Source organism: Macaca fascicularis, chromosome 4, assembly GCF_037993035.2.
Source record: "Macaca fascicularis isolate 582-1 chromosome 4, T2T-MFA8v1.1".
NCBI lineage: Eukaryota > Metazoa > Chordata > Mammalia > Primates > Cercopithecidae > Macaca > Macaca fascicularis.
Window position 1 is genome coordinate 164,957,644 of NC_088378.1, and position 18,660 is coordinate 164,976,303.

General features: G+C 38.6%; 1 protein-coding gene across 3 annotated transcripts in view; it reads left to right on the plus strand.

Moving 5' to 3' along the window:
- BLOC1S5 (biogenesis of lysosomal organelles complex 1 subunit 5) overlaps positions 1-18,660 on the plus strand; it is a 53,970-nt gene that overhangs the window by 29,354 nt on the left and 5,956 nt on the right. For 2 of the 3 annotated variants that reach the window (XM_005554083.4, XM_005554084.5), the window contains one exon: positions 11,761-11,819. The exons of the other annotated variant lie outside the window; for it this stretch is intronic. In XM_005554083.4, the coding sequence (XP_005554140.2) occupies positions 11,761-11,819 (59 nt within the window). The remainder of the gene's footprint in view (positions 1-11,760; positions 11,820-18,660) is intronic. 3 annotated transcript variants of the gene reach the window in all.

Below are 18,660 nucleotides of genomic sequence, written 5' to 3' on the forward strand. Positions count from 1 at the left end.
CTTTGTTCTTTTTGCTCAAAATTGCTTTGATTATTCAGGGTCTTTCGTGGTTCTGTATAAATTTTAGGGTTTATTTTTCCTATTTCTATGAAAAATGTCATTGGTATTTTGATAGGGATTGCATTGAGTCTGTAAATTGCTTTGGGTATAATTGTCATTTTAATGGCATTCTTCCAGTTATGGAGCATGGATATCTTTCCATTTTTGTGTGCCCTCTTCAATGTTTTTCATCAGTGTTTTATAGTTTTCCTTGTATAGATCTTTTACTTCTTTGGTTCAATTGATTCCTAGCTATTTTATGTTCTTTGTAGCTATTGTAAACAGGATTGCTTTCTTGATTTCTTTTTCAGATTGCTTGCTGTTGGCGTATATAAATGCTATGGATTTTTGTATGTTGATTTTGTATCCTGCAACTTTACTGAGTACATTTATTAGTTCTAAGAGCTTTTTGGTGAGTCAGTAGGTTTTTCTAAATATAAGATCATGTGATCTGCAAACAAAGATAATTTGACTTAATACCTTTCCAATTCGTGTGCCCTTATTTCTTGCCTAATTGCTTTGGCAGGACTTTCAGTATTATGTTGAATAAAAGTGGTGAATGTGAGCATCCTTTTCTTGTTCCAGATCTTATAGGAAAGCCTCTCAGTTTTTCCTCGTTCAATATGTTAGCTGTGGGTTTGCCATATATGGCCTTTATTGTTTTGAGCTATGTTCTTTTTATACCCAGTTTGTTGAGAGCTTTTATCATAAAAATGTTGGATTTTATCAAATGCTTTTTTAGCATCTATTGAAATTACCATATGGTTTATTTATAGATTTGCATATGTTGAACCATCCTGGCATTCCTGGGATAAATCCCACTTGACCATGGTGAATGATCTTTTTAATGTGTTGTTGAATTTGGTTTGCTACTACTTTGTTGAGGATTTTTGCCTTTACATTCATTAGTGATACTGTGTGTAGTTTTCTTTTTTTTTCTTGTTTTGTCTTTGTCTGATTTTGATATCGAGGTAATGCTGGCCTTGTAGAATGAGTTTGGGAATATTCTCTCCTCTTCAAGTTTTTTGAAGAACTTGAGTAGAATTGGTGTTAAATTGTCTTTAAATGTTTGTTGGAATTCAGCAATGCAGCCATCAAGTCCTGGGCTTTTCTTTGACAGGAGACTTTATCATGGCTTCAGCCTTGTTATTCATTATTAGCTTGTTGAGGCTTTCTGTTTCCTCATTTTATTTGTGCTTGGTAGCTTGTATGTGTCTAGGAAATTATCTATTTCTTCTAGCTTTTCCAATTTGTTGGTGTATAGTTGTTGATAATCGTTTAATGATTCTTTGATTTTTTTAGCCTCAATTTTATTTATTTCTGCTCTGGTCTCTATTATTTCTTTCCTTCTACTAATTTTGGGTTCCTTGAAGTTCAATGTTAGGTTGTTTATTTGAAGTCTTTCTATTTTTTCGATACAAGCTTTTGTTGCTATAAATTTCCCTCTTAGTACTGTTTTTGCTGTATCTCATAGATTTAGGTATGTTGTGTTTTCATTTTATTTGTTTCAAGAGATTTTTAAATTTCCTTCTTAATTTCTTACCTGACCCATTGGTTGTTCAGAAGCCTGTTGTTTGCTTTCCACGTGTGTGTGTATTTTCCAAGTTTCCTCTTGTTGTTGATTTTTAATTTTATTCCATTATGATCAGAAAATATACCTGATAGTGTCGTCTATCTTTTTGAATTTGTTAAGACTTGTTTTGTGGCCTAAGATGTGATCTGTTCCAGAGAATGTTCTGTGTTCTGATGAAAAGAACATGTAACCTGCTGCAGTTGGGTGAAGGTTCTGTAAGTGTCACTAAGGCCTGGTCGAGTTTGTAGTTGAACTCTCCAATGTTTCTCTGTTGATTTTGTCTGGATGATCTGTCCATTACTAAGTATGGGAAGTTGAAGTCTCCTGCGGCTATTCTGTTGCTTTCTGTCTCTCCCTTTAGATCTATTAATGTTTGCTTTATGTACTTGGGAGTTCCAGTGTTGAGTACATAGATATTTATAATTGTTACACCCTCTTGCTGAACTGACCCCTGTATGATTATATAGTGACCTTGTCTCTTTTTACAGTCTTTGATTTGTAGTCTGCTTTATTTGATTTAAGTGTAGTTACTCCTGCTCTTTTTGGTCTCCAGTTGCATGGAATATCTTTTTCTGGTTGCATGGAAATGTAAAGCCTAACTGACATTTACTGAACATTTCACCCAACTGCTGAAGAATATGTGTTCTTTTCATCAGCACATAGAACTTGCATGTCTTTATAGGTGAAGTGCCTTTCTCATAGGCAGCATAGAGATGGGTCTTGTTTATTCAGCCACTCTATGCCTTTAAAAAAAATGGATTCTTATTCCTTTTTAAAAATAGACTTTTGGGGAACAGTGGTATTTGGGTATATGGATAAGTTCTTAAGTGGTGATTTCTGAGATTTTGGTGCACCCATCACTTGAGCAGTGTACACTGTACCCAATGTGTAGTTTTTTATCCCTTGCCTCTCTCCTATCCTTCCCCGAGTCCCCAAAGTTCAGTGTATTATTCTTATGCCTTTGTGTCCTCATAGCTTAGCTCCCACTTATAAGTGAGAACACAACGACATTTGGTTTTCTCTTCCTGAGTTATTTTACTTAGAATGATGGTCTCTAATTCCATCCAGGTTGATGCGAATGTCATTATTTCATTCCTTTTTATGGCTGAATAGTATTCCACAGTGTGTGTGTATATCTGTGTGCATGTGTGTATGTATATATATATACACCACATTTTCTTTATCCACTTGTTGATTGGTGGGCATTTGGGCTGGCTCCATATTTCTGCAATTGCGATTTCTGCTGTTATAAACATGCGTGTGCAAGTGTCTTTTTCGTATGATGACTTCTTTTCCTCTGGGTAGATACCCGGTAGTAGGATTGCTGGATCAAATGGTAGATCTACTCTTAGTTCTTTAAGGAATCTCCACACTGTCTTGCATAGTGGTTGTACTAGTTTACATTCCCACCAGCAGTGTAAAAGTGTTCCCCTTTCACCACATCCACGCCAACATCAATTTTTTTTATTATTATACTTCAAGTTCTAGGGTACATGTGCACAACGTACAGGTTTGATACATAGGTATCATGTGCCATGTTGGTTTGCTGTACCCATGAACTTGTCATTTACATTAGGTATCTCTCCTAATGCTATCCCTCCCCCAGCCCCCCACCCCATGACAGGTCCCGGTGTGTGATGTTCCCTGCCCTGTGTCCAAGTGACCTCATTGTCAATTCCCACCTATGAATGAGAACATGCGGTGTTTGGTTTTCTGTCCTTGTGATAGTTTGCTGAGAATGATGGTTTCCAGCTGCATCCATGTCCCTACAAAGGACATGAACTCATCCATTTTTATGGCTGTGTAGTATTTCATGGTGTATATGTGCAACATTTTCTTAATCCAGTCTATCATTGATGGACATTTGGGTTGATTCCAAGTATTTGCTATTATGAATAGTGCTGCAATAAACATACGGGTGCATGCGTCTTTATAGTAGCATGATTTATAATCCTTTGGGTATGTATCTAGTAATGGGATGCCTGGGTCAAATGGTAATTCTAGTTCTAGATCCTTGAGGAATTGCTATACTGTCTTCTACAGTGGTTGAACTAGTTTACACTCCCACCAACAGTGTAAAAGCATTCCTATTTCTCCACATCCTCTCCAGCACCTGTTGTTTCCTGACTTTTTAATGATCGCCATTCTAACTGGTGTTAGATGGTATCTCATTGTGGTTTTGATTTGCATTTCTTTGATGACCAGTGATGATGAGCATATTTTCATGTGTCTGTTGGCTACATAGATGTCTTCTTTTGAGAAGTGTCTGTTCATATCCTTTGCCCACTTTTTGATAGGGTTGTTTGTTTTTCTCTTGTAAATTTGTTTGAGTTCTTTGTAGATTCTGGATATTAGCCCTTTGTCAGATGGGTAGATTGCAAAAATTTTCTCCCATTCTGTAGGTTTCCTGTTCACTCTGGTGGTAGTTTCTTTTGCTGTGCAGAAGCACTTTAGTTTAATTAGATCGCATTTGTCAATTTTGGCTTTTGTTGCCATTGCTTTTGGTGTTTTAGCCATGAAGTCCTTGCCCATGCCTATGTCCTGAATGGTATTGCCTACATTTTCTTCCAGGGTTTTTATGGTTTTAGGTCTAAAATTTAAGTCTTCAATCCATCTTTAATTAATTTTCGTATAGGGTGTAAGGAAGGGATCCAGTTTCAGCTTTCTAAATATGGCTAGCTGATTTTCCCAGCACCATTTATTAAATAGGGAATCCTTTCCCCATTGCTTGTTTTTGTCAGGTTTGTCAAAGATCAGATGGTTGTAGATGTGTGGCATTATTTCTGAGGCCTCTGTCCTGTTCCATTGGTCTATATATCTGTTTTGGTACCAGTACCATGCTGTTTTGGTTACTGTAGCCTTGTAGTATAGTTTGAATGCCTCCAGCTTTGTTCTTTTGATTTAGGATTGTCTTGGCAATGTGGGCTCTTTTTTGGTTCCATATGCACTTTAAAGTAGTTTTTTCCAATTCTGTGAAGAAAGTCACTGGTAGCTTGAAGGGGATAGATTGAATCTGTAAATTACTTCGGGCAGTATGGCCATTTTCATGGATATTGATTCTTCATGAGCATGGAATGTTCTTCCATTTGTTTGTGTCCTCTTTTATCTCATTGAGCAGTGGTTTGTAGTTCTCCTTGAAGGTCCTTCACATCCCTTGTAAATTGGATTCCTAGGTATTTTATTCTCTGTGTAGCAATTTTGAATGGGAGTTCACTCATGATTTGGCTCTCTGTTTTTCTGTTAATGGTGTATAGGAATGCTTGTGATTTTTGCACGTTGATTTTGTATCCTGAGACTTTGCTGAAGTTGCTTATCAGCTTAAGGAGATTTTGGGCTGAGACAATGGGGTTTTCTCAATATACAATCATGTTATCTGCAAACAGGGACAATTTGACTTCCTCTTTTCCTGATTGAATACCCTTTGTTTCTTTCTCATACCTGATTGCCCTGGCCAGAACTTCCAACACTATGTTGAATAGGAGTGGTAAGAGAGGGCATCCTCGTCTTTTGCCGGTTTTCAAAGGGAATGCTTCCAGGTTTTGCCCATTGAGTATGATATTGGCTATGGGTTTGTCATAAAATAGCTCTTATTATTTTGAGATACGTTCCATCAATTTTAAAAATTTTTTTAAAATGATGGCCATTCTTGCAGCAGTAAGGTGGTATCAAATTCTGGTTTTGATTTGCATATCCCCAAAAATTATTGATGTTGAACATTTTTCATATGTTTGTTGGCCATTTGTATATCTTCTTTTGAGAATTGTCTATTCACGTCCTTAGCCCATTTTTGATGGCATCGTTTTTCTCTTGCTGATTTGTTTGAGTTCTTTGTAGATTCTGCATATTAGTCTTTTGTGGGGTGCATAGTTTGCAAAGATTTTTTTCCTACTCTGTGGGTTGTCTGTTTGCTGATTATTTCTTTTGCTGTGCAGAAGCTTTTTAGTTTAATTGAGTCCCATCTATTTATCCTTGTTTTTGTTGCATTTGCTTTTGGGTTCTTGGACATGAAGTCTTTGCCCAAGCCAGTGTCTAGAAGGGTTTTTCCACTGTCATCTTCTAGAATTTTTTTTTTTTTTTTTTTGAGACAGAGTCTCACTCTGTCGCCCAGGCTGGAGTGCATTGGCCAGATCTCAGCTCACTGCAAACTCCGCCTCCCAGGTTTACGCCATTCTCCTGCCTCAGCCTCCGAGTAGCTGGGACTACAGGCGCCCGCCACCTCGCCTGGCTAGTTTTTTGTATTTTTTAGTAGAGACAGGGTTTCACCGTGTTAGCCAGGATGGTCTCGATCTCCTGACCTCGTGATCCGCCTGTCTCGGCCTCCCAAAGTGCTGGGATTACAGGCTTGAGCCACCGCGCCCGGCCATCTTCTAGAATTTTTATGGTTTTAGGTCTTAGATTTAAGTCTTTGATCCATCTTGAGTTGATTTTTGCATAAGGTGAGAGACGAGGATCCAGTTTCATTCTTCTACATGTGACATGCCAATTATCCCAGCAACATTTGTTGAATAGGGTGTCCTTTCCCTAGTTTATGTTTTTGTTGTCTTTGTCAAAGATCATTTGGCTGTAAGTATTTGGCTTTCTTTTTGGATTCTCTATTCTGTTCCATTTGTCTATGTGCCTGTTTTCATGCCAGTTCCATGCTGTTTTGGTGACTATAACCTTGTAGTGTAATTTGAAGTCAGGTAATGTGATGACCTCAGGTTAGTTATTTTTGCTTAATCTTGCTTTGGCTATGTGGGCTCTTTCTTGGTTCCATCTGAATTTTAGGATTTTTTTTTTCTAGTTCTGTGAATATTGATAATGATATTTTGATGGGAATTGCATTGAATTTGTAGATTGCTTTTGGCATTATGGAGATTTCACAATATTTATTCTACCCATTCCTGAGCATGGGATATGTTTCCATATGTGTTGTCTGATTTCTTTCAGCAGTGTTTTGTAGTTTTCCTTGTGGAGGTCTTTCACATCCTTGATTAAGTATATTCCTAAGTATTTTGCTTTTTTGGCAGCTATTCTAAAAGGGGTTGAGCTCTGAATTTGATTCTCAGCTTCGTTGCTATTGGTGTATAGCAGTGCTCCTAATTTGTGTACATTGATTTTGTATCCTGAAACCTTCTGAATTCATTTATCAGTTATAGGGGCTTTTTGGATGAGTCTTAAGGGGTTTTTAGGTATACAATAATATCATCAGTGACCACTGACAATTTTACTTCCTCTACCGATTTGGATGCCCTTTCTTTCTCTTGTCTGACTGCTCTGGCTAGAACTTCTAGTACTATGTTGAATAGAAATGGTGAAAGTAGGCATTCTTGTCTTGTTCCAGTTCTCGGGGAGAATGCTTTCAAGTTTTCCCATTCAGTATAATGTTGACTGTGGATTTGTCATAGATGGCTTTTTTACCTTAGGGTATGTCCCTTCTATACCAGTTATGCTGAGGATTTTAATCATAAAGAGATGCTGGATTTTGTCAATTGCTTTTTCTGAGTCTGTTGAGATGTGATTTTCTTTTTCTCTTTTTTAGACTGTCGCTCTGTCACTCAGGCTGGAGTGCAGTGGCGTGATCTTGGCTTACTGCAACCTGTGTCTTCTGGGTTCAAGCGATTCTCCTGCCTTAGCCTCCCAAGTAGCTGGGATTACAGGCGTCTGCCACAATACCCAGCTAATTTTTCTATTTTTAGTAGAGACAGGGTTTCACCATGTTGGTCAGGCTGGTCTCAAACTTCTGACATCAAGTGATCTGCCTGCCTTGGCATCCCAAAGTGTTGGGATTACAGGAGTGAGCCACTGTGTCTGGCCGTTCTTGAGCTCACTGACTCTCCTCTGCTTGATTCATTCTACTGCTGAGAATCTCTAGTGAATTTTTCAGTTCAGCAAATATATTTCCCAGTTTCAAGATTTCTGTTTGATTTTTTAAAATTATTTTAATCTGACTGGGTGTGGTGGCTGACACCTGTAATCCCAGCACTTTGGGAGGCCAGGGCGGGTGGATCATGAGGTCAGGAGTTTGAGACCAGCCTGACCAACATGGTAAAACCTCATCTCTATTAAGAATACAAAAATTAGCTGGGCGTGGTGGTGCACGCCTGTAGTCCCATCTACTCAGAAGGCTGAGGCAGGAGAATCACTTGAACCCAGGAGGCGGAGGTTGTGGTATGCTGAGATTGTGCCACTGCACTCCAGCTTGGGCAACAGCTGTCTCAAAAGAAAAAAATCTATTTTAATCTCTTTGTTAAATTTCTGAATTATTTTTTCTGTGTTATCCTGGAGATCACTGAGTTTCCTTAAAACTGCTATTTTGCGTTGTTGGTCAGAGAGTTCATTTATTGCCATCTCACTGAGGTCATTCACTGACTGGTTCTTTGCTTTGTCTGTTTAGGGAGGTCTTCAGACGTTCCTTGTTTGCTGTTGTTTCTTGTGGATGTACATCTGTGTCTTTGCATTGAAGCATTAGTTATTTATTCCCATTTCCTCTGTCTTGTTTCTGTTTTTATTGGATCCATTTGCTTAGAGATTCTTTGTATTTTACCTGCAGATTTCTTTTTTCTTTCACTAGGTCACTGCTTCTTTTCAGCACTAGATGGCATATTAAACCCGTCTGCCTTAGTTCTAGTAAACAATCAAAATGCCACTCATCTTGAATAGGGGAGGTCCCCAAAGGGATATCTTGTTAGTGTGGGAAGGCTGGCTAGGCAGCCTCTGTGCCCAGGGCACCTGCGGAACGAATCTCCTGCAGTGTGGTGCTGCTGAGTAGCCACTTTGATTTGATGTCTTCTTTGGCTGAGTTACAGAACAGAGTTTCTAAAAGGCTGGGGGTGGAAGTGGCACCTCTCTCCTTTATCTCTGGCTGTCCTCGAGGATATGTCTGCCTCTAAGGTATCACCAATTCTTTCCGTGGGTTAAGGCAGGGACAGTTCTCCTGCCAGGGAGCCCAAGATGGTGGGGAAGCTGATCGTCCACCGTGATCCCTCTTTTAGCATAGAAACCATGAGTCAGGGAAATTTCCCATGTGCTTGGTGCCAAGGCAGGTTGGGGAAGGAATGGTACAGAGATGGAAGTGCGATTCTGTTCCTGTCTCCTCAGAGTGTTTTCATGTCTCTGTGGCCCTGAGAACTGTCTCATCCTCATGTTTGAGTTCTGGGGTATTGCTGGCACTGTGTACCTGATTTTCGTTTTCTGTTGTGGAGAGTGAAGCTAGCTCGCTTCTATACCCGCATTTTGGAACTGCAAGTGCTGAAATTATTTTCTTATGTGTGTGTTTGAGGTTTACTTATAGACACCATGATAGAATGAATTTGTTTCTCTTTTATGTGAGGAAAATAGGACATTGTTAACTGTTGTGCGTGGCACAGATCTACTTGAATAATCTTTTGGTTAAGAGAAAAGCACTTGATAAATTCTTGACTTTTTTTTAAGTCTCTCCTAAAACACTGAGACAACAGGGCAGATGGCTTCGTACTGAGTTATACAACCAGTAAGTGATGCAGATGTGATGGGAAGGTTCAGAGAAATGGGCCTTCTTGGTGTCACTAATTGATCAAAAAGGGAATGTTTGGTGCAGTATGGTGATTGTCTTCAACTTTAGAAAAGCAAGTTTCATAAATTCAGAAAGTAAACCTTTTCCATTGTGTGCCTGAAGAGTTAAAAGGCAAATTGCTTCAAAGGGACTGTGATTTCTGAAAGTGGATATTCTGTCTAAACGTAGCAATCCTGATGCGGAACAGAAGTGCACTTTTGTCAGATGTGTTCTGATTACAATTTTAAAGGACGTTACAAATCACAAAGTAGGTGGCAGAAGCCTGTAACTCTTCTTTTAGGTTAGGCTCAGAATCTTCTGAAAGTGATGAAGCTCCTAACAGCTGCCAAATGGATTTTAAGTTATGTTCGCAGAGCCAGTGGGGGAAAAAACCAGCCCAGGAAATGATAGAAGCACTGCTTGGGAAAGATGATGTCATATTAATATGCCACAGAAAGAAGGCAGATCCGATCAACTTTTTTTTAAAAAAATATTTTCTTTTATTAAAAAAAATGATTGGGAACCTAATTTTCAGTACTTAAATATTACTTTTGATATAGCTAAAATTAATGGTTACTGATAAAAACACAACTTTTTGAAAACAAAATTCTTCTCTTTTACCATATTCCCAGAGGGAAAGGCCTAACATTTCTCTGAAAGAGAAATCACAGTCCCTGCCCTATTGTGGAACTTGTGACCTAGTTGGGGCCCGATTGGGGTGGGTTGGGAAGACATAATTTTAAAACAATTAGACAAACCTCCAATTTCAGCAAATGCAAGATATTAATAAATGGTAGGATACACACACACATCTGATAAAGGAATTTCAAATAGGGCAAATCCTCAGAGGGAAGAGACTAATCAGGAGGGCTTTATGAAGACAGTAAACCTTGAACTGGGCTTTTGAAACAAAACAGTTTAATTAGTGAAAAGAAATAAGGAAAGGATTTTCTTTACGGATAGTACAATAAATAGAATATTGGTAACAGTGAACAGTTCTTGATTGCTTATTTTATATATATATATACACATACACACACACACACACACACACACACACACACACATATATATATTTATTTATTTATTTTGAGATGGAGTCTCGCTCTGTCACCCAGGCTGGAGTGCAGTGGCACGATCTTGGCTCACTGCAACCTCCGCCTCCCAGGTTCAAGCGATTCTCTTGCCTCAGCCTCCCAAGTAGCTGGGACTACAGGCGTGTGCCACCGTTCTCAGCTAATTTTTGTATTTTTAGTAGAGACAGAGTTTCACCATGTTGGTCAGGCTAGTCTCGAACTCCTGACGTCAGGTGATCCGCCCGCCACAGCCTCCCAAAGTGCTGGGATTACAGGCGTGCGTGAGCCACCGCGCCCGGCCTGACTGCTTATTTTATATAAAGAACTACCCTAAGTGGTTATCATTATTAATATTGAAATTATTTACTTTTAAGCATAGTACGTACTGTGTTCTCATTTAAATTTTATGTCACTTCTGAAGCCCTGTCATTAGTAATTATGTTCATATTACAGATGAGGAACTAAGGTGCTGAGAGATAGGAGCGCCAACAAGAACAGTGCCTGGCACAAAGCAAATGCTCAGTAAACATTTGACAAATGAATAATTGAGCGAGCAAACATGCCCAAGATCATTCACACAACTGAGTGCCAAATTTGACTGACTAAGGCTCACTCTTAGCCTGCACACTACATGTCTTTATTTGGATGAAGTAAGTGAGAACATTTATGGACAGAAAAAAATGCGTCTGGCAGATGAAAAGGTTTAAATAAGGGAAGAATTACAACTGGTTTCACTGATGAAATAATTAAAGAGGCAGTAGAGTGTTGATAGTAAGAGCCAAGTCTTTAGAGCCAGAAAGATCTGATTTGAAATCCTGTTTCCTGTACTTATTAGTTATATAACCTCCTTGATTGACAGCTTCACCTCTCTTTACCTCAGTTTTGTCATCTGTAAAATGGAATAGTGATCATTTTCTAATACGAATGTGGGATTAAGAGGGATAATACATAGATCTTGGCACTTAGTAAATACTCAATAAATAATTAGAATAATTATTACTAGCAGTTAGTTCTTGAGAAAGAGAAATGACTTAATGGAGATGGTCTAGAGGAAGCTGAATCTTGCAGTGGCAGCTGAGATAAATTAGAAATCAAGAGAGCACAGGCAAGAAGAGTAGAAAGGTGTTGAAGTCATGTAGTTACCAGGTACTGCAGTGAGAGAGCAGTAGTATGAATGAGACAAAGGGGGAACGGTGGGGACAGACAGACAATGTAACGTCATAATCAGAATGTTGTGATAAATTTATCGGCATTTTATATCTTTTTGGAGAATTCTGAGGTGGTCGTAGACAGTCTGTCATTGGAGTTAGTATTTAAATGTCCTTCAGCTTATAGCTCAAAGCTCAAGAATTATTGTTCTAATTATGACATCCTGAATATATTGGCAAAACTTACTTTCCCTTTCTGGCCATCTCACCACCACCAAAATAATGTCAGTTTTCTCATAGTTTTTTGAGATCTAAAACAATACACATGCTCTCCACACATACTCCTCCCCCAGGTATGTGTTTCCTTGAACACGGTCTGCTGACTGAAAACCCATGTCTTTTTTATTTCAGTGCAAGCAGCTAATGATTCAGTCTGTAGACTCCAACAGAGGGAACAGGAACGAAAAAAGGTAAAAGATCATTTAGATAACGGGGCATATAAGTCTTGGGTGTTTGTTACATTATTAGCAATTGCTTTTGATCAGAAAATTCTCTGAATGCAGTGATTTTTACATATTTTAAAATGGCTGATTCATTGAAGATGTGTTGAGAAGGTATGGTCACGTGGTCATACCATCAATATTTTTATAAATTGAAATTGCAGAACTCTCTTTTTTCCTTTTCAACATTTCCATCTTTTCCCTGAAAGTGGTATTTGTCTCCTGGAGGAGAGAGAAAATAGGACTTTTACATGTAACAACAAATATCCACCAGATTGGAGATATAAATCTTTCCTCTGAGCCTGAAGTATTGAGTATATTATGTATATTTCTTCTAGAAAAGGAAGCATTCATGCCTGTGGATAGGTTATTTAATGAATAGCCATAGGAGTATTTGAATCATTTGCTGGGCAGTGCTTTGCTTATTTGAATTATATGTTAACTAAATTCAGATGTGGAAAAATAGCACAAGAATTTAAGTTCCTGTGATAATTTGGTGTTTTTCACTTGCAATTATCATCAAGTGTTTTTGTAACTTACTCATTGCTCTAAACTAATGAAGATACATCTTACACTTATTAAAAAACATTGAAAAGACTAAGTCACTCTGAAAATAATACCTTTTTGCTTGTGTGTGTGTATCGACAAATGTTACTGTCTCCATTTATCTGGAATGTGTTGTGGTTAATCCACAATAATAGTTCAGATCTGTCCCTGTATAAAAATATAATGGAATGAGCCTTCTCAGAGTTTCAGTTTCTGTACCCTCTGCTTAAATCTAAACGTTGATATAAAGTTTGAAAAGTCAACAGTTTGCTAATTTACACTTTATTGAAAGGACTTGACATTTAAGACAGATGGGAATGCTGCCCAAGGATAGTGGGACCCCGCAGGCCATTCGGGAAGCAGGGCCATGGCTGAGCTCCTGGATGAAGTGGCAAGGCAGATCTGTGGTCAGGGAAGTTTGTGTCAGGATGGGGTGCTTGCACAGCGTGCAGAGAGTGCTGGAAAGGCAGGCAGGGCTGGGGGACTTAAGTGGACCATGACAGACTGGACAGCAGATACATTTTTAATTCCTCTGCTGTGCTAGGTGCCACTGGGGATGATGGATTTTGCTAATTTTAGGGCAGTTCCTACACTTAAGGAGCTAAAAGTCTTGGAGTCCCAAAGCACTAACCCTGTAATAATAGAGGATAAAGTGAGAACTGTGATCATTACTAATAACTTTTTAGGATCTTGGCAAAAGTATAATTTATTAGGAAGATGATGGCATTCAAGCCTGACCTTGATTGGTAGGAATTCAGTTACTGGAAGATGAGAAGAGAGATATTGTAGGGCAAGGAATACATTGTAAGTAAAGGCGAAAGATGTGAGAAGTCATATTGTCTCGTGGACCTGGTATGGAGACTGTCTAAATGGACATTTCTAGAGATTATTGTGGATGATCTTAAATGCTGTATTAAACAATTTGTTGTGGGGACATCAGAAACTTTCCGTTTTTTGAGAAGCCGAATAACTATCTGATAGAACACTGGCTGTACATTTCAACACATGCGGTTCTCTTGGCTCTCAAAATAAAAATGAAGACGTATCGCATGCTACATGTTACCTCTCTGACATGTTGCTGTATGATTTAAGTAGATTCAGGTGAGTGTACACCAGCACATTAATTGGTCTGTTTTTCTAAGACATTGTCAAAGCAGTTATAGTTCTGAAAAATGGCAATTTTTGTCATTCTTGAGCAGAAGGAACTGAAAATTAAATTTTAATTTGAACAGTTTCTCTTGTCGCTTTGAACTATTTCTACATGTGGTGTATTGGCCCTGTGTATAGTAGGAAGATGACCAGATTGGGTAAGAATACCTGGCTTGTTTTATTTCTGGTATTGGTTCCCTTTACTAGCTAGCTATAAGCCCTTGGACAAATCCTTGAGCTTCCAGCTCCTCGTCTGCAAAATAATGATCTATTCTACTTATCTTATAGATCGAAGGGTAAATTGCATTATAAAAATTATTTGAAATGACTTTGAAAATTGTATCTCACTGTCAAAATGTAGAGTAGCATTTTTTTCCTGCCAACTCACTATTTGTTTAAGATGCGAGCAGTCACTATGTGGATAAGAGCCCTGCCATAGTCTGTTAGAGTCTGTGAAGAAGCACTTGAGAAACCTTCCCATTGATGATTTTGCAAATTAAAAAGTGCTGTCTATCCCATGGTTTAAAAAGCACTGGCCACAAGAAATAAGAATATTTTAAGCCGAGCGTGGTGGCTCACACTTGTAATCCCAGCACTTTGGGAGGCTGAGGCGAGCGGATCACTTGAGGTCGGGAGTTTGAGACCAGCCTGACCAACATGGAAAAACCTCGTGTCTCCTAAAAAATATATAATTAGCTGGACGTGGTGGTGCATGCCTCGTTTAATCCCAGCTACTGGGGAGGCTGAGGCAGGAGAATCACTTGAACCCGGGAGGCGGAGGTTGCCGTGAGCCAAGTTTGCACCATTGCATTCCAGTCTGGGCAACAAGAGTGAAACTCCATCTCAAAAAAAAAAAAAGAATATTTTAATATTTAATATGAAGTACACTTCTTTTTTTCTTTTTCTTTTTTTTTTTCTCTTTTCTTTGAGACGAAGTCTCACTCCGTCGCCGCCCAGGCTGGAGGGCAGTGGTGCAATGGCTCACTGCAATCTCCGCCTCCCAGGTTTAAACTGTTCTCTTGCCTCAGCTTCCCAAGTAGCTGGGATTACACCTGTAATCCTAGCTAATTTTTGTATTTTTAGTAGAGACAGGGTTTTGCCATGTTGGCCAGGCTGGTCTTGAACTCCTGACCTCGGATGATCTACCCGCCTCAGTCTCCCAAAGTGCTGGAATTACAGACATGAGCCACTGTGCCCAGCCTGAAGGACATTTCTTATAGATGTTATGTCTAGGGGTATTTTAAAACTAATTTTTATAGATATTAAAAATTAGTATTTTAAAATATACTGAAACTTTGTTTCACCAGAAGTTGGTAAGTCTGTGAGACTTAGTTTGTAAGCAGACTTAGATTTGTTACCCTGATTTTCTTTCCTGAAGATAATTTAATAAATTAACCAGCTTAAAGTCATAAACAGATGTACTTCTTTGCTCAGAGAAAAGTAAAAATTCTTTACATTTTTATTAGAGCAATAAACTTTCAGTCATGTCTTTATTTCTTTTTTCTTTTACTTTTTTGTTTTACTGCCATATGTAGCTTCTTCTGAAACTGTGACATGGTAGAGGTTTCAAACCCCACACATACACATGTGTGTGCACACACACATATGTCATAAAGGTAAAGTTTAATTTCTCATCTAGCCAATGTAAACAAAGCAAAAGACCTGACCTCTAGCTGCATTTTCAACCTAATGTTAATTGTTGCCCTTGGTTATACTATTGCATACATTTTATATATTTGAAAGGTTCTCAGAACAAAGATGGGAGTAGTAATGAAATCAAATAGACTCCTGCCATTACTCATTAAATCTTTTTTTTTTTTTTTTTTTTTTTGAGATGGAGTCTCACTCTGTTACCCAGGCTGGAGTACAGTGGTGCCATCTCAGCTCACTGCAACCTCTGCCTCCTGGGTTCAAGCGATTCTCCTGCCTCAGCCTCCCAAGTAGCTGGGATTACGGGCGCACACCACCACTCGTGGCTAATTTTTGTATTTTTAGTAGAGACGAGGTTTCACCATCTTGGTCAGGCTGATCTTGAATTCATTAATTCTTTTATGTCAAGACAATTTGTGGATTTCTGTAGGAAGTAAACTGATAAACGTCATTCATACAAATCATATTTCCCACAATTGATATCTAAAAGTACATTCAGAAGAACAATAAATGCACATTCCCTAGTTATTTGACATGTCTTCAAAACTACCACTAGTACAAAGTTGCATTTTGGGCACTAGCAATAAGAATAGTGAAAGGAAAATATTATTGGCTTATAAAATTCACTGGCTCTTAAAAATATGCCACCGGTGGAGATGAGATGGTTAATAATATCTGTCAATAATTTAAATTTAGGTTCATGCACAGGTGTCAATTTTTGAAGCCCTGTTCAACCAGACTGGAAGTAATTATGAAGTAAATGTGAATGCTTTTGATTCACCTTGTCCACAAATATTTATTAGATGCAGTTATCCTTCCTTATGATTACTTTCATGAGAGCAGCAAGTTCAAATGGCTTATACATTGTTTTTAATAGAGTTTGAAAGTAGAGTAACGTATCAGTACATACTGTTCTATATAAAATCGTTTTTGGCAGTTGTTATACTGACACTCCTTACCAAAGGAAATGGTTTTTCCTGTGTCTCTGTAAGGCATATATAAAATTAATGGCATGTATATTACTGGCAGATGCTCTAAAAGACCTTTTAGACCTTAGTTGGATTATTCAGAGTTTTCCCGTAGACCAGGGTTTCTCAACCTCAGCACTATTTGGACCTGGTAATTCCTTATTGTGGGTGCTGTCCTGTGCATTGCAGGATGTTTAGCAGCATCCTTGACCTCTATCGACTAGATGCCAGTAGCACCTTCCCACAACCTGTGTTATGATAACCAACAATCTCCTGGGGGAGAGGGGTGTAAAATGCCCTCCCCTGCCCCCCATTGAAAATCACTGACTTAGACGAATCTCTGCAGAAGTGTGTTTCTATTTCGTAATCCAGACTTCTTTTATATACCTGGTTCTAGACACCTGTCTTCAGGATTGGTTTCTATTTCAAATTATCTTTAATTGGTGGAGGGCGGTGAGTGCCTGCATGCATGCCAGTTTATTATTATTTCTTTCTCTGTTGTAACTTATGTATATATTTTACTAAGTAGAAAGAGATAACACCATTATAGTTAATTACTTTTGGTGTGTAGTTATAGGTTATTAATAAATTCTCTTCATTTTCTTTTAAAGTTGGCATTTTCTAAGTTTATCTTGAAGAGTGCAGTTGATTCCATTTAAGAAGAGCCCACTGAAACTTGATGTACTTTTTTTTTTTATTGTGGCAGAATTCATATAACATAACATTTACCTTCATAACCATTTTAAAATGTACATTTCAGTGGCATTATCTATATTCACATTGTTGTTCAACCATCACCACCATCCATCCACAGAACCTTTTTTTTCTAAATTTATTTATTGCTATTTTTTTGAGATGGAGTTTTGCTTTTGTCACCCAGGGTAGAGTGCAGGGGCGTGATCTCGGCTCACTGCAACTTCCACCTCCCATGTTCAAGCGATTCTCCCACCTCAGCCTACCAAGTAACTGCGACAACAGGCGCCTGCCATCATGCCCAGCATGCCCAGCTAATTTTTGTATTTTCAGTAGAGACGGGGCTTTGCCATGTTGGCCAGGCTGGTCTTGAACTCCTAACCTCAGGTGATCCACCCACCTCAGCTTCCCAAAGTGCTGGGATTATAGGCGTGAGCCACCGCACCCAGCCCACAGGACTCTTTCATATTCAAAACTGAAACTCTGTACCCAGTAAGCAGTAACTCCTCATTCCCCTTTCTCTCCACCCCTGGAAACCATCATTCTACTTTCTAGCTCTATGAATTTGACTGCTCTAGGTTCATCGTGTAAGTAGACTCATATAACGTTTGTCTCTTTTGTGACTGGCCTATTTCTTTAGTGTAATGTCGTCGAGATTCGTCCATGCTGTAGCATGTGTCAGAATTTCCTTCTTTTTTAAGGCTGAATAATATTCCATTGTATGTGTAGACTACATTCTGTTTATCTGTTCATTTGTCTATGGACATTTAGGTTCTCCCACCTTTAGCTATTATGCATAACATTGCTGTAAATGTGGGTATACAAATAGCTGTTCAAGTTCCTACTTTTAATTTTTTTGGATATATGCCCAATAGTGGAATTGCTGCTTTGTATGGTAATTCTATGTAAAAACCAAGGTTTTTATATTCTTTAAGCACAATGTTCTTATAACTTTAACTACTTTTTTTGTTGTTTTTCTGATTTCTTTATTTTATTTTTAAGGAGCAGTTTCCAAGTCATTTTATTCAGAATTTTATGTTTCTTGAATCAATAAACACTATACAAAACAATGTCAATGTAAAAATGGCTACCATTTTCTCTCCTCTGCTTCCCCTACATGGGGACAATCCCCTGGGCAGCCTCACTCAGGAGTTTTATGAGCTCTCCCTCCAGATTTGTTCCAGCAAATGAAGTTCAGTGACATAGTCCCTTGAATGATATCCAGAGAAACTCAGCTGGGGTGGGGAGAGCCTCTGGAATCTGGAGGTAACTAGCTTAGGGAAATGAATTAGTGTTTTTGGGGAGAAGAAATGGCCCCTAGGGCAAGAGCCTACCCCAAAGAAAAGGGTGTCTGACGTGTTCACAGTTAACTTCTTTTGCCTCAGGAAGTGGTATTTGTACAGAGAAAAAAGTGACAAGATGTCCATGCCATCCTCACACGCCTGCTGCTCCTCTGCCCCTAACTGGGGCCAGGTAGCAGGACAGCCTCTCAGACAAGGTCAGCAACATTGAGGGGCATCTCCTTAATGGAGATGTTGTAGGTCTCCATGTCTCGATGGGTCTTCTTGTCATCTGTCACCATGAACTTTGATGACTTTGGATGGAAATCTTAAAAAAGATATTCTATACTTTTATGTTTTTTTAAAAATTTATTAAATGTTACAGAATAATTTTGTAGGAATCAGGCATTATTGAGAATATCCGACTTTATATAATGGTGAATATGGTGATGTCATTAGGGAAGAAGAAAGAGAGATACTGTGCTGTGTTTCTGTAGCAGCTGCCCTCAGATACTGTGTGTTTTA